At 42.5% G+C, this 17,066-nt stretch overlaps 1 protein-coding gene across 1 annotated transcript in view; it reads right to left on the bottom strand.

Annotated features, from left to right (window-relative positions):
- The window catches only part of plekhb1 (pleckstrin homology domain containing B1), a 116,591-nt gene that overhangs the window by 93,935 nt on the left and 5,590 nt on the right, over positions 1-17,066 (bottom strand). Inside the window, exon 3 of the mRNA XM_072262809.1 lies at positions 8,214-8,316. Coding sequence (XP_072118910.1) covers positions 8,214-8,316 — 103 coding nt within the window. The remainder of the gene's footprint in view (positions 1-8,213; positions 8,317-17,066) is intronic.

Here is a 17,066-nt window from a genome sequence, read left to right on the forward strand (position 1 = left end):
CATTTTCGTCCATCATTTCCAATTTGGGAACACTGTATTGACCCCTTTGGCAGAGTGTCCTCTACATACTTGCTGATAAATTCATTTACAGCAGTGACATACTCACCTGGCGGGCCTGCTGAGACATTGAACTTGGACAAGTCAACTGACTCAAAGCAGTCACTTAGAAGCTCATCTGTTTCCTCAGACCAAAACTGTATGACTTCCCATTCTCACATTTCCGCTACTGCTTTTATGCAGGGAGAAGGACCGCAGCCTGGCGGTCTGATTTACAGAAGTGTGGGCAGGGGGAGGAATGGCTCGGTAGGCGTCTTTACATAAGACCATAACACGTAGGAGCATAATTAGGCCACTTAGCCCATCGAATCTGCTCCGCATTCCATCATGGCTGATTTATTATCCCTTTCAAACCCATTCTCCTGTCTTCTCCCTGTGACCTTTGGCACCCTTACTAATTTAGAACCTATCAGCCTCCACTTTAATTATACCCAATGACTTGGCCACCAAAGCCGACTGTTGCAATGAATTCCACAGATTCACACCTCTGGCTAAAGATATTCCTCCTCATTTCTGTTCTGTAGGGATATCCTTGATCTCTGAGGCTGTGCCGTCTAGTCCAAGACTCCCTCACTGTAGGAAACAGCCACTCCATGTCCACTCTATTTAGGCCTTTCAATATTTGATAGATTTTAATGACAGAACCCCCCCATTCTTCTAAACTCCAGCGAGTATAGACCCAGAGCCATCAAACGCTTGTCATTGATCAACCCTTTGATCCCCGGAATAATTCTTGTGAACCTCGTCTGGATCTTGATGGTCTTTGACGATTATGTAGAAAGGTTCAAGGATGTCTGAAAGGCTATGAGCAACTACCATGAAGTGATTAGTGTACTTAGGTTTTTAGTAGCTAGCACAGAGATGGTGGCCTATTTGATCTGTTTCTGTACTGTACAACTCTATGTCACTTTGCTCCTTGCTTTTTCTGCTCTTGCTCAAGATAAGATTACCTGATGATGATTAATATGGAGGATGTTAGATGCATAAAGTTTAGCCTTCTTAAAGTATGGATTGGCCCAGTCTTGGCCTTACCATTCTCAATAAGGTTGCAGGAGCCATCTACTCTACATGCCTGAAATGAGGCTCATGAAATGGGCATCAATTCCTATCTGGCAAAGCTTTAATAATAAGTCTATAGCTAACAGAGATACATGCCTTAGATATGTTGATAAAAATGACAGCCATATAGATCTTTATGGTTCCTCTTGGCCTCCTCTCTCACTACAGCTGGGATGAATCCATTCTGATGACAATTAAGGACAACCATGTCCATCAGCTGTTTAGCTAAAACCTTAGAGAGTAATCTAAAAGGACTGAGCCAATGGTGAAAGCACACCTATTATCCACTGATTGTAATTTTTCATTATCATCAGACTTCAGAACAAGGAATGTCCTGCTCGTTTACATATTTCACCTACTTTAATCCAAGAGAAAAACATAATAGCCAGCTCATTGGTATCCATTCAATGAACTTCAGTCCAACTACAAGTGCAATTGTTGCCTGAAAGGATAGTAATGGGAGCTGAGGATCAATCACATCAATCTCTATCAGCTAAATTTATAACTGATCCAGGTGTTAGGTGTGGAATACCCATCATCGTGGAAGTCATAAATACAAAGTCACATGTTCCTCAAAAATACATCAACATATCTCAAAACAAGTGTTAGGTGAGGAAATGCACAGTAATGGAAACCATAACTACAAAGTCACCTGTTGCTCTAAACTATGTGAACATATTGGTACCCGCCTGTGTAAATGGATCCTCCATTTCCTCACAGGCCAACTTCTCCTCCACTGTCACCATCTTCACAGGTGCACACAAGGCTGTGTGCTTAGCCCCCTACTTTACTTACTTTATACTAATCGGGACTTAGCTGTGGAACAGGAGATTGCAGAGTGAGTTGGAGATAGTTGCTTGTGGACTTTATGTGCAGTTTTAAAAAGCAAGCGGGGACTGTCAATACTTCTCTACAGAGCAGGAGATTGCTTGGGTTAATATTAATTAAAGTTAATTAGCAAGAGTCAATAAACAGAAGCAGGATTTGAGCAGAGTGGCCATTGTGTGAGTGGGCAGTGTTAGAGTGGTCAGACTTTAGCTCACACAGGCTTGGTCAAGAGTGGTGCAGGCTAGAACTTAACTTGGAGAAGTTAGAGGCATAACAAGTATAGGCAGGGTGATAGTTCAGACAGCAGAATGCTTCTTCTGAGAGATGTGGGATTTCAGGGTACCTAATGGTCTCCCTGATGACTACAGCTAGCAGGAAGTGCACCCAACTTCAGCTCCTGACTGACAAGATCAAGGAACTGGAGCTGGATGCACTCAGGAACATCTGGGAAGCTGAAAACTTCATAGATGGTCTTTACTGAGGTGGTCACACCAAGAGTGCAGGCTTCAGATAGTAGATCAGTGACCATCAGAAGTAAGGGGAATAAGCAGTCAGTGCAAGGTTCTCCTGTGGCCATTCCCCTCAGCAACAAGAATACCCCTTCTGTGGGAGTTGACCTATCAAGGCACAGCAGCAGCAGCCATGTAAGTGGCACTTTGGCTCAGCATAGAAGGGTAAAGTCAGGCAGAGAGGTAGTGGTAATGACTCGATAGTTAGGTGAAGGGATAAGAGATTCATTAGCCATGAAAGAGAATCCAGGATGGTGTGTTGCCTCCCTGGTGCTAGTGTTCAGGATGTCTCAGTGCAGCTGCAGAAGGTTTTCAAGAGGGAGGGTGAGCAGCCAGAGGTCATGGTGCACTTTGGCACCAAAGACATAGGTACAAAAGGGGAAGAGATCCTGCACAGTGAGTATAGGGAGTTAGGGAAAAGGCTGAAGAACAGAACATCCAAGGTAGTAATCTTTGGATTGCTCCCAGTGCCACAAGCTAGTCAGTGCAGGAATAGGATGATAGTACAGATGGTTTCAGATTTCTGAATCATTGGGATCTCTTCTGGGGAAGGTATGACATGTACAAAAAGGAAGGGTTACACTGAACCTGAGGGGTATGAATACCCACCTCCTTGCGGGCAGGTTTGCCAGAGCTATTGGGGATGGTTTAAACTAAGTTGGCAGGGGGATGGGAACCAGAATGATAGAACTGAGGATGGGGTAGTTGATATACAAGTTGATGCAGTGTGTATCGAGTCCATGAGGTACAACAAACAGATGATAGGACAAGATTGCAGTCAGTGTGTTGAGGTAAAATGTAACATGGGGTGAAATTGCAAAGGGTGATGAATACATGACTGAAGTTGTTATATTTAAATGAACGCAGTATATGGAATAAGGTCGATGATCTTGTACCACAGTTTAGAAGTTGGCTGGTATGCCGTTGTGGGCCATCACTGAGATGTGGCTGAAAGAAGATCATAGATGGGAGCTAAATAACCAAGGATCAAGAGGACAGGTAGGTAGGCAGAAGAGGTGGGGTGGCTCTGTTGGTAAAAAACAAAATCAGATCCTTAGAAAGAAGTGAGATAGGATCAGAAGATATGGAATCCTTGTGGTTAGAGCTAAGAAATTGCAAGGGTAAGAAGACCCTGATGGGAGATATATACAGGCTCCCAAACAGTAGCCAGAATGTGTGATATGAATTTCAACAGGAAACAGGGAAGAGATGTAATAAGGTGACAATAGTGATGGAGTACTTCAATATACAGGTAGATTGGGAAAATCGGATTGGTGCTGGATCCCAAGAGGGGAGTTTGTAGAAAGTCTACAAAATGGCTTTTTACAGCAGCTTGTAGCTGAGTCCAGTAGAGGACAGGCAATTCTGGATTAGGTGCTATGTAATGAACCAGGTTTGATTAGGGAGCTTAAGCATCTCCCGGGAGGGGGGGAGAAGATGGCGGCGCGCCAACAGCGCACGCGGCCACTTCGGTGATGATTATCTGTTATCTGTCAAGTAGGGGACCGTGTACAATTCTGATTTGATGGAGACAGATGTGAGAGCACAGCAGAACATCTGGAAAGCTTCTGAAATGCCTGCTTTGCTGCCGCTGCTACTGTGTGGTAACCGGAATCTCCGGAGCTGAAGGCCCCGAAATCCTTGGCTTTGCGTGTTTCAGCAGTCGGGGAGAGGTCGAAGGCGCTCAGCAGAGGATGGCGCTTGGGAGGCTGTATTGGAGAGGCTGGTTGGAAGCTCGGAGTTTTCAGGTGGATGGACTCAGTGTCGGCTGGGGTCGGCTGCTTCCAAGGTATCAGCAAGTTGATGGTGCTTGGAAGTTTATGGCAGGGAGTTTCTCCCTTTTGCCGCTTGCTATCGGGGACTCGGGTGTCGATCGACTCGGGACTTTGAGACTTTTTTTTACTGTGCCCATGGTCTGTTCTTTATCAAATTATAGTATTGCTTTGCACTGCTGTAACTATATGTTATGATTGTGTGGTTCTGTCAGTGTTAGTCTTTGGTCTGTCTTGTTTTCTGTGATATCACTCTGGAAAAACATTGTATCATTTCTTAATGCATGTATGCATTTCTAAATGACAATAAAAGAGGACTGAGTGTTCTCATAATCTAAATCTAAATCTAAAAGGTAAAGGAACCAGTGGGAGGTGGTAATCATAATATGATAGAATTCACCCTGCAGTTTGAGAGGGAGAAGCTAAAGTCAGGTGTATCAATATTATAGTGGAGTAAAGGAAATTATAGAGGCATGAAAGAAGAGCTGGCCAAAGCTGATTGGAAGGGGACAATAGCAGGAATGATGACAGAACAGCAATGGCTGGAGTTTCCAAGGATAAATTGGAAAGCACAGGATAGGTATATCCCAAAGATGGATAAGTATTCTAAAGGGAGGATGAAGCAATTATAAGTAACAAGGGAAGTCAAAGCATAAAAGCAAGAGAGGGCACATAATATAGCAAAAATTAGTGGGAAATTAGAGGATTGGAAAGCTTTTAAAAACCAACAGAAGGCAATTAAAAAATATAAGGAGAGAAATGATGAAATAAACTAGCCAAACCAAAAGTTCTTTTCTGAAATATAAAGAGTAAAAGAGAGGTAAGGGTAGATATTGGACTGCTGGAAAATGATGCTGGAGTGGTACTAATGGGGGACAAGGAAATGTCGGATGAACTTAATAAGTATTTTCCATCAGCCTTCAGTATGGAAGGCACCACTGTTATGTTCTGTAACTCCAGAAATTAATCGAAAGAAAAGCACAGGAGGCAGGAAGATGTCTGTCTGCTCTTAGTTTTACTTTTAGTGAGGCGTGCATTTATGACGGGGTCGCATTATGATGTATGCTATTCACGTGTAAATAACATACGTATAACCCATAATGAATTATGTAAACAAACAAAGAATGCTTAATCAAACAATATATTTACACTATTACTCAAATAATATTGAAATATTAAATACACTAAAACTAGCAGTATGCAATAAATTCAAGAGTGTCAGGGGGCAGAAGTGAATGAAGTTACTAAGGAGAAGGTACTTGGGAAGCTGAAAGGTCTTAACGTAGATAAGTCACCTGGATCAGATGGAATATACCCCAGGGTTCTGAAAGAGATAGCTGAAGAGATTGTGGAGGCATCAGGAATGATCTTTCAAGAATCACTGAATTCTGGAGTAGTTCTGGAGGATTAGAAAATTGCAAATGTCACTCCACTCTGAAGTGAGGGAGGCAGAAGAAAGGAAATTAATAGGCCAGTTAGCTTGACTTCAGTAGTTAGGAATATGACAAGGTGCCACACATGAGGCTGCTTAACAAGATAAGAACCCATGGTATTACAGAAAAGATACTAGCATGGATAGAAGATTGCTTGATTGGCAGGAGGCAAACAGACAGAATTAAGGGGGCCTTTTCTCATTGGCTGCTGGAGACAAGTGGTGTTCCACAGGACTGAGCATTAAGACCTCTTCTTTTCACATTATATGTCATGATTTGTCAAGAGAACTAGAATATAAGAGCAAGGATATGATGCTGAGGTCTTATAAGGCATTGGTCAGATCACATTTAGAGTATTGTGATTAGTTTTGGGACTCTTATCTAAGAAAGGGTGTGCTGACATTAAATAGGGTCCAGAGGAGGATCATAGGAATGATTTCGGGAATGAAAGGGTTAATGCACGAAGAGCGTTTGATGGCTCTAGGCCTGTACTCGCTAGAGTTTAGAAAAATGAGGGGGATTTCAATGGAGTCTATCACATATTCAAAGGCCTAAACAGAGTGGATGTGAAGAGGATGTTTCCTGTAGTGGCTGAGTCTAGGATCAGAGGGCTCAGCCTCAGACTAGAGGGATTCCATTTAGAACAGGGATGAGAAGGAATAAAGGGTGGTGAATCTGTGGAATCCATTGCCATGGATGACTGTGGAGGCCAAGTCATTGGGTATAGTTAAAGCAGAGGTTAATAGGTTCTTGTTAGCCAGAGCATCAAAGGTTATAGGGAGAAGGTAGGAGAATTGGGTTGCAAGGGATAATAAATTAGCCATGATGGATCAGTGGAGAAGGCTCAATGAGCCAAGTAGTCTAATTCTGCTCCTATGTCTTATGGCCTTATAAGTGTGTGGCTAAGTACTGTATCAATGCCATACCTAAGTTTACTAATGACACCACTTTTGTTAGTCTAATCAAAGGTGGTGATAAATTGGCATATAGGAGGGAGACTGAAATTTTGGTTGAGTGGTGTCTGTCTCAGCAACAACCTCTCACTCACTGTCAACAAAACCAAAGAGCTGATTATCAACTATAGGAAGAAGCCCATGAGCCAGTAGGGGAATGGAGGTGGAGGAGATCAGTAGATTTAAATTCCTTGGCGTCAATTCAAGGGAACAGCATATAAGTGTCACACAAAGAAGGTGCAACAGCACCTCTACTTCCTTAGTGGTTTGCGTAGATTCAGCACGTCACTAAAAGCTTTTAACAACTTCTATAAATGCACAGTAAACCACCAGGTAGCATTACAGTCTGGTATGGAAATACCAATGCCCAGAAATAGAAAAAGCCACAGAAAATAGTGGATACAGCCCAGTCCATTCGGGGCAAAGCCCTCCCATCACCGAGTACATGGAGTGCGGTCACAAGAAAGGAGCATTCATTGTCAAGGACCACCCCCTCCATGCCCTCTTCTCGCGAATACCATCAAGTACAGAAAAGTACTGATTCAATAGAGGTACAGAAGCCTTAGGTCCCACACCAGCAGGATCAGAAACAGTTACAACTCTACAAACATCAGCCTCCTGAACTGATGTGGATAACCTCATTCACCACTACTCCGAACTGATTCTACGGTCTATAGACTCACTTTCAAGGATTCTTTATAATTCATGTTCCCAGTTTCATTCTTTGTTTGCACAGATTGCTTTCTTTTGTACATTGGTCTTTGTCAGCCTTTGTCTGTGATGTAGGGCTTTTTGTAAAATTCTATTGTATTTCTTTTTTTTCTCTTTCAAGAAAATGAATCGTAAGGTAGTATAAGGTAACATATATGTACTTGGATAATAAATTTACTTTGCATTTTGAACAGATCTCAAAATGTTCATGTGTTGTATCTTGAAACAATTTTGTCATCTACAGTACAGTGCAAAAGTCTTAAACACATATATACAGCTAGGGTGCCTAGGACTGTATTTGTCAATGTGGCGTGGATGGCAAGTTTGCAAATCTGACAGGAGCAGAGGACGTCGGGAATGGTGGGGGTGGAGCACCACAGTAGGGTGAAGGACAGGTGGCAGAGAAGGAGTGCCAGGGGCAGGGGGTGGCTCATGTGCAGACATACCCAGCCCTGAGACACCAAGCAAGGTCATTTGATTCAAAACCATCGGTCTATTGATCATTACAGAATGTCTTTCTGGTGTTTCATGCTCCCTATACTCTCCCTTCCCTTTTTTCCAACCTTGATCGCCTTCGCCCTGCCTCAGTCCACAATAGAGACCCATATCAGAATCAGGTTTGTCATCACTCAACTATGTCATGAACTTTGTTTTTGTTTAATATGTCGGCAGTACAATGGAATACATAAAATTACTACAGAACTATACAAAAGTCTTAGGCACCCTAGCACTACTTATGTGCATAAAACCTTTACACAATACTGTATGCATAAAACAACACTGTTTCCTTGGTTTCCCTAGGTCCCTGCTTAGTAGATGAGCCACACTCAGTGGTAAATGATTTCATTAGATCAGATACATGAGAAAGGAAGCAGGATTGATAAGACTTACAGTGCATCATCAGCGCTGTCAGCACTAAGTGTCAGTTTTGACCCGTCTTTTAGGTGAATCATCAGCATACATTCCCTACTGGTTTCTTCGGGTGGCAATCCGCCTGCAGCAGTAAAGAAAGTAAAATTAATTTAGAGGAAAAAATGGGTTAATGAAAGAGCCTTTGTTTCCCTTCAGCTGTTTCTATAGAGAACAGTAACTGTATGTTTTAATGTACACGTGTCAAATAAATCTGGCATTGCAAAAATACTGTTCAGATCTAGCATTATTTCAGTAATTTGGAGATAATAAATGTTTTTGCATTCTATGTTCATCATGCCATATCATGAAATTACATATAAAATCAACACATGTTGACAAACGAGCAACTTAAGTATATAGTCTCCAGACAACACCTCCACTCCCAAGTTCTCATCGCAGTCTTGAGATACAACCCTTAAACTTAATCTGTTAGAAAACAGGGGTAACTTCTGAGGAAGAGAAAAAATGGTTTGACTTATTTCTAGAGTGAAATCTGAAAACTGTATTTCTAATGGGAGTCTCAGAAGAATTCTACAATTATAATCCTTCAAATTCCCCATGACATCATACAGATCAACGGAAATGCAAGAATTAAAAGCATAAGGCCATTAAGAAGCTTTAAGAAGACCAGTATCATCCTGGTACCTAGGAAAAATAAGGTAATGTGTCTTATTGACTGCAGCCTGATATCTACCATCAAGAAGTGTTTTGAGAGGCTGGTTATGACACACATCAACTCCAGCTTTCCATATAAACCTGACCTAGTGCCAAAACAGGTCTATGGCAAATGCCATCTCCCTGACCCTACAATCATCTCTGAAATATCTGACAGTAAGGACACCTGAGTTAGACTGTTGTTGACTACAGCTCCACCTTCAACACCGTAATTCCAGGGAAACTCATTACCAAACTCCAAGTCCAGGGAGTCAATACCTCCCTCTGCAGCTAGATCCTTGGCTTCCTAACCAACAAGCAGTAATCAGTAAGGATAATCAGAAATAGGACCACCACAATTATTCTCAACACTGGTGCTCCACAAGGTTGCATCCTCAGATCCCACTCTACTCTCTGTACACTGTTCATATTTCTGATCCAACTCCATCTACGAGTTTGCAGATGACACCACCGTTGTGAGTCGCATCACAAGTAATGATGATTTAGAGTACAGGAAGGAGAAAAGGAGCTTAATAACATGGTGTCATGACAAAACCTTCCCCTCAATGTTGGCCATTCAAAAGGCTGATCATTGACTTAAGATAGTGCATATGCATAATAAAAGGGGAGGAATCTTATAACACATTCGACTTCATACATTAAAACAAAATGGGAGAAGGAAGGAGGGATAATTATATCTGAGGAAGAATGGACAATAATATGGAGGTATCAATGGAAGTGTACTAGTTTACAGAAACGGAGGGAGTTCAGATGGAAAAACTTGATAAGATATTTTATTACACCTTCTCAGAAATTCCATTATGATAGTAACCTCCCTGTTTGCTGGAGAAATTGTGGAAATCAAAATGCAAACCACTATCATATTTTCTGGGAATGCCCCGTTATCAAAAGACTATTGGAGTGGGATACACAATACCCTACAAGGCATCTTTAAATGTGAAATACCCTTAGAAAGTAAGAACATATATTTTGGGTATATACCTCAAGAATGGTTGAAAAGAGATAAATGTTTAATGAATATACTGCTGGCGGCTGGTAAAAAGACTCTTACCAGGAAATGGTTATCACAGGAGAGCCCAACTTTAAATGCATGGATGGAAATTACAATGGACATTTACAAAATGGAGAAGTTGGAACAATTTGATTCATACTGGGAAAAATGGTTTAACTACATAACACCTCATAGGCCTGATTTTATTCTCACAAATCAATTGAATACGTTGTAAAAAAAAATCACTCCCTACTTGTACATAGTTTTCTCCTTTTGCTTGTTCTTTCTTTCCTCTCTTTTCTATAGGTGTATACCTCAGATAACTATTATGTGGAGATTTGTGGCATATATGACTATATGATATATATGTACAATATCTGAAATACATCTTATGGAAATGTTTGTTTGATGATGAACTTCAATAAAAAATAAATCACAAAAAAAGGGGAGGAGGGAAATGAATGTGATGAATATGACCACGCAGTCACGAGCGTACAGGGAGTAGAGTGAAGGCTGAGGGCTCAACCTTGAGGAGCACCAACGCTGAAAATAATAATGGTGGTGGCTGCCTATCCTTAACGGTCAACTTAATGGAAGACCCTACCCAGCCCAGAAATTTTCTCTTCTTCCCCTCTCATTGGGCAGAAGATACAAAAGCCGGAAAGCACGTACCACCAGCTCAAGGACACCTTCTCCACCACTGTTATAAGATTATTGAATGGTTCCCCAATGCGACGAAATGGACTCTTCACCTCACAATCTACCTTGTTATGATCTTGCTCCTTATTGTCTACCTGCAAAGCACTTTTACTGGAGCTGTTACACTTCATTCTGCATTCTGTTACTGCTTTAGCTTGTACTATCTCAATGGGGAGGAGGTCTGGCCCCTGCACACGCAGCACGCAGGCTCACCGGTGTGTGGACACACCCTGAGGCTCGTGAACCATATCCCCAGCTATGGGTAAATAGCCTCACTGCCCTGTGGGCAGCCATGGGAGAGATGAAGGCTACGGGAGTAAACCCAGACAGCAAATCCGGAGTGGAGCCCCTAAGCTCATTGAACATCCTTCTGGTAGCTCCTGCAGCCAAGCTGGTGCCAAACATATTGCTTCATAAGCTTTCCTTTGGATTATACTGGTGAGGCCAAGAGGGCAATCCTAACAACGGGGCGTCTCAGGATCTTCATACCTTCCACCCAGGCTTGTGATGATGATGATCATCACCCATTGCCCTTCAATACAGATGGATGCCAACCAACCAACCTCAATGCACTGTGTAATGATTGATCTGTATGAACTGTCTGCAAGATAAGCTTTTCATTGTACCTTGGTATAGGCGACAACAATAAACACATTAAATTAATCCAAAAGGACAATTATCCACAATGCTAGTCATTATTTGGTGAGGACATAAGCTCAACATTTTAGAAACTGCTTTATCCCCTCTGCCATCAGATTTCTGAACAGTCCATGAACCCACGAAGACGATGTCAATATTTTGTTCTCTTTTTGTACTAATTCTTTTGTTATACTTCTTATTGTGACTTATAGATTTCTATACGGGTGGCAGAGTGGAGATATGTCTCTACTGAAGCAGGTGTAAGGCTCTCCTTCCCTCCGCTAGCCTGCTCAGACCCCCCCCCCCCCCCACCTCGATCAGGGTCACGTGAAGCCATGGGAGCTGGTGGTGGATGGTCCTATGAGCAGCTGGTACATAACACAAGTCCTGGTTATGCGACCACTGACACCAGGCAGACAATTTCTGAAGAATATTGATAATGGCTGGTGTCACCTGTCTTGTAAAGATAATTGCCCAGAAGAAGGCAATGGTAACCCACTACCGTAGGAAAGTTTGCCAAGAACAATCATGGTCATGGTTAAGACCAAGATTGCCCATGTCAATATGATATGGCACATAATGATGATGATGATGATAAGTACTTTTTTAAATGTATTGCACTGTACAGCTGCCACAAAAACCAACAAATTTCACAATATATGTCAGCGATAATAAACCTGATTGTGATTCTGATTCTGGTGACACAATGGAAGTTATGTAAAACCCTAACATTAGTGAGCAGGAAACCGGGAGTTCCACTCTAGCTATTGCTCACCATCAACATTTCATAACAGACCAGGCATCCAGAATCAGCCAGCACCTGTCTGAGCTCTATCCCTCACCTTTCCCACCAACACCTTCCACCCTTAACCCCATCGATTCACCACCAGACTGTTCAACAGGAACATCAAGTCAGCTGCACTACTTCTACAAAGGTTTGGCTCTTTCTGAGATTCTTTAATGTTGCTGAAGTCTGCAGGGGTTACACGGACCCCTGTAGTGCAAGATGTTGAAAGACCTTGTTTTATTTTTCCTTGGGAAATTGCAAGACAGGAAAGATCACAGTTTACAACCAACTGCTTCGAGGGGAGAGGTGGAGGTAGAGAGAGGGGAGAGATGAATGGGAATGAAAGGAATGGAAAGATGAGAAGAGTGGCTATCAATGGGAGAAAGGGTATATGGATCCGTGGTGGTGGAAACACCTACTCCGAAGCGTCAGCTGCATTCTCAGAAAATGACAATCATTACAAATAAACTCTCCTCGGGCTTCCAGCTGGCTGCAGGTATCGATTATAACCTGGAAGCTTGAGAAAGTTTATTCATCATATATGCCAGGAAAGCACTGGATCCTTTTTCATTGCTTTGCAAGAGGATGTCAAGGTCAGCAGGGTCATGAACATTGATTGCTTAGCTCCTTCAAGAGAATGTTAGTGGAATACTACACTTTAGCTTCTATTTCATCTGACAATACCAGCCACAGCAAAAAATGCATTTCCCACTTTAGAAAGTGGGACCAGATTTAACTGCTGCGAAGCACTCACAAAATGGTGCATTTAATGTATACAAGTAGTTAGTGCCAGCCACATTAAAAAACAAATTTCACGACATATGCCAGTGATATTAAACCTGATTCTGATTCGGATGAGACCATTATAAGGAGCAGGCAGCACTGAACTTGGCCTATCACAGAATCTGAAGTACTGTGTTATTTATCACATCTACACCAACCCGATCACGTAGGTGCAAATCTCTCCGAATCAGCAAATGTCAGCTTATGGATGAGTACAGTTTAGAGAAAGAAAAACGGTGAGGATTCTGGTATAGGACCAGTTTAGCAAAATTCAGAGCAAAAGTCTGCTGCTGATTCAATATATTCTCAATAAAATTTAAAAATCTCCAAATTGTCAACCACTAATATGGTCCACAAGAACGTAAAGTTTGGAAAATGTGAAATGTCACAGTTCTGTTACAGTGGCAAGGACTTCACTATAATATCTACCCAACACTGTTTGGTGCCATATTGGATTCAACAGCACAACATCTTGTTTGTACAGTAATCCTGACTGAGCAGGGAGAGGTGAACAAACAGTAACAGCTATCATTTCCTACATGTGCTTATAGCCTTCTTTTGGGCTAATATATTGGATTACTAAGTGATAGGAACCCATCAGAATGAAGAATTTCTAAGTCTCAAACCTGGAGGCATCTGATAGAGTAGGTAAATCTATGTAAAATTATCTACATTAAGCAAGAGAAAGAAATATGACATTAAGGAAAGAAAAGACAATGTAAATTACAATTTTTATATAATCCCCAGCAGTAATCATAAACTGCTGTCTTATGCAGAGTCAGTGTTGGTGCTTTTTAGTGCAAGTTGTTTGGAGATAGTGTTTGCTTAAAATTAGTTGCCATCTGCAAATCAAGGGAATTCACAATGATTTGAACAATGTCATTTTACATCATTCCAATGTTACCTGTTATAACTTGTATTTGTTCTTTATTTCTGTTGGTAATTTCCCTGTGTCATAATGAACAATGAAAATGAAGGAAGCTTCTAACAGTCAAGATTTAGGGAAATTCCAGGCAGCAACACCTCCATAGCTCATCACATGAGCAAAGGTATTTTTCCTGTCGTTCTGCAAACGGGCATACAGTTTTCGTTTTATTGTTCATGCAGTTCTTATTCTGATATCATTTTAATACTTAAGGGGATTACTTTTTTAATAAGACCATCAGACATAGAAGCAGAACTAGGCCATTAGCCTGCCATGTCTGCTCTGCCGTTCCATCATGGCTGATTTACAGTCCCTCTCAACATTTTCCTGCCTTCTCCCCGTAACCTTTGACACTCTTGTTAATCAAGAACCTATCAACCTCTGATTTAAGTATAACCAATGACTTGGCCTCCACAGTCCCTTATGGCACTGAATTCCACAGATTCGCCACTCTCTGGCTAAAGAAATTCCTCCTCATCACTGTTCTAAGGGGACATCCTTCTATTCTGTGTCTGTGCCTTCCAGTCATAGACTCCCTCACTATAGGAAACATCCACTCTGTCTAGGCTTTTCAATATTCTATAGGCTTCAATGAGATCCCTCTTCATTCTTCTTACTCCAGTACAGGCCCAAAGCCATCAAATGCTCCTCATATATTATCCCTTTCAATTCCAGGGCAATTCTTGTGAACATCATCTGGACCCTCTCCAATGCCAGCACATCCTTTCTTAGGTAAAGGGCCCAGATCTGCTCAAAATACTCCAAGTGTGTTCTGACCAAAGTCTTATAAAGCCTCAGCATTACATCCTTGCTGTTTTATTTTAATTCTTTCAAAATGTATGCTAACATTACATTCTTACCATTCATTTAATGAGATTGTAAGATAATGTAATTGGTGGAAACGTACAGATTTCCAACCACTGACATTGGGTTGGGGTTCACTTTAAGAGGCTGGTCTGACGTGTTGAGGTAATTACGTAAAGGATTTTTACCGTATTTTGAGTTCAGGTTTTGGAGTTCAAGAAACGTCTTATTACAGTTTTCTTAAACTTAAAATGCCTCACGTTGTGTTATCTGTGAAAACCTACACTGGTGACCCCCATGCTCTTGGACAAATCCAAGTTGCTTTGAAACTGCTGGAATTTTGGGAGCAAGATGCCGTCGCTTGGTTTGTATAAGCTGAGGCCCTATTTGTGCTGTGAGAAATCACAGCCAGTGACACTGAGTTCTACTATGCGGTAGCGTCACTCGGAAACTCCACAGCTGCGAGTCTGGTGAGTTACTGGAACACCCGCCTGAGCACCATAAATACCGATTGCTGAAAATTTACCTTTTACAGACTTTTGGACCATCGAAGTCTGAGCTATCCTTACAGTTGCTCTCCTTGCCCGGCGTCGGTGATGCTAAGCCTTCGGAGATAATGAATCACATGCTGTTTCTCCTGGGAAATCACCATCCTTGCTTTATTTTTAAAGAACTCTTCATGCAGCAAATGCCTGGTTGTTCACACAGGCCTCACAAGTATACCCGTGATGACTACAGAGAGCTTGCTAAAATGGCTGATAGTCTACACACAGCTAGGCAGCAGTGCATCATTTCTCCTCCTTTCTCTACCTCAGTAAGCCCGGTCAGTAAGGACCCCAACATAAGCACACCCGCGCCTGCGAAACAGATGATGTCAGGCCTGTTTTTACCACGCTCACTTTGGTACAAACGCTAGGAAGTGCTGACCACCTTGCATTTTCGACAGTGCCAGTGCATCAGAACATCAGAGCTCTGTGAACACTGTAGGTTCCAGCTGCCAGAGATGTCTACTATTCATTGCGGACACTCTTTCAGGGCGATGCTTCCTGTGTGGTAACGGTGCTCAAGTTACCGTGCTGCCAGCATCGCCTATTGATGAGAAGGCAACGAGTGATGAAGCCTCAGCAGGATTCAGACCTATGGGACACAACAAGTGACACTCTGCTTCACTGGGCGATGTTGCACATGAGACTTAATTCTGGCTAAAGTGGCTAGACCTCTGCTCAGTACAGATTTCCTGCGTGCCCAAGGACTATTAGTTAACCTTAAGAACTGCCGGCTTGTGGATTTCAAGGACTTTGGGTTGTTACCCTGTTCTCCCAGTAAATTCCCCACGACTCTGTTAATCGCGTGCACCATTGCATGTGAGTTTACTCGATTGCTGGGCAAATTTCCAGACTGCACCAAGCCCACATTCAATAGCCACAAAACACAGGGTTGAGCACCACATTTTTACAACTGGCCTATGTCCATGGCTGTGTGTATAGACCGGATCCAGAAAACCTGGCGACCATGAAGGCTGAGTTTGCCAACTTGGAAAACTTGGAAAACTTGGCGTTGTACGCCAGTTGAATAGCCTCTGGGCTTTGCCCCTCCATATGGTCCCTAAGTCCGATGTTGGTTGCTGCCTATATGGCACTTGTTCACAACTGATATACAACATATTAAGGGGAAATTAATGTCATGGCTGATTGCCTCTCACGGCCAGCCATTGAGGCCATACACATAGGGGTTGACTATACTGGCATGTCAGCCAGCCAAGCTACTGACCCAAAGGTCCAGGTTTACCAGACAGCCTGCAATTGGCTGATATTAAGTTCAGAGAAGCTGGGGTTTCTCTCCTGTACAATGTCTCAACTGGTCACCCTCATCCCAAATTGCCTGCAAACATGCGGTGGACTGTTTTTGACTCCATGCATGGCCTCTTGCATCTGAGTCAGAAGGCCTCACAGAAACTGGTTGCACTAAAGTTTGTGTGGCACAGCCTTAGAAAGGACGTGTGTGATTTGACTGAAGCCTATGTGGAGTGCCAGCAGGCAAAAATTAACTGCCATGTCCAGGCATAATTGGCAACTCTTGAGGTCCCTGAGCAGCAGTTTAACGTTGTCAATGTGGACCTTGTTGGTCCTGTTTCCCCCTCCTGCAGTTTCAAGCACATTATCATGACAGAGCATAACACCAGGTGGTCAGAAGTTGTCCCTCTAGCAGCAAAGACAGCCATAGATGTGGCTTGGGTGTTCATCAGCACCTGGGTCGCTCAGTTTGACAACATATCTGATATTTCCTCTAACCATGGTCCCCAATCCATATCAGACCTCCAGGCTGCAATGGCCCAGCTACATTACTCCATAACTGTATCACCCGTAGTCCAATGGCCCATGCAAGTGGTTTCACCACTCCTTAAAGGCTGCTCTGAGAGCCCCCCCGAGTGCTGGCATGATTGTCTTCCATGGGTCCTGTTGGGACTCCAAAGAGGACCTAGTTGGCTTTTCAACAGCACTCCACCTTCCTCAGTAAATTCAATTCTCT

This window comes from Mobula birostris, chromosome 7 (assembly GCF_030028105.1).
Source record: "Mobula birostris isolate sMobBir1 chromosome 7, sMobBir1.hap1, whole genome shotgun sequence".
In the NCBI taxonomy this organism is placed as follows: domain Eukaryota; kingdom Metazoa; phylum Chordata; class Chondrichthyes; order Myliobatiformes; family Myliobatidae; genus Mobula; species Mobula birostris.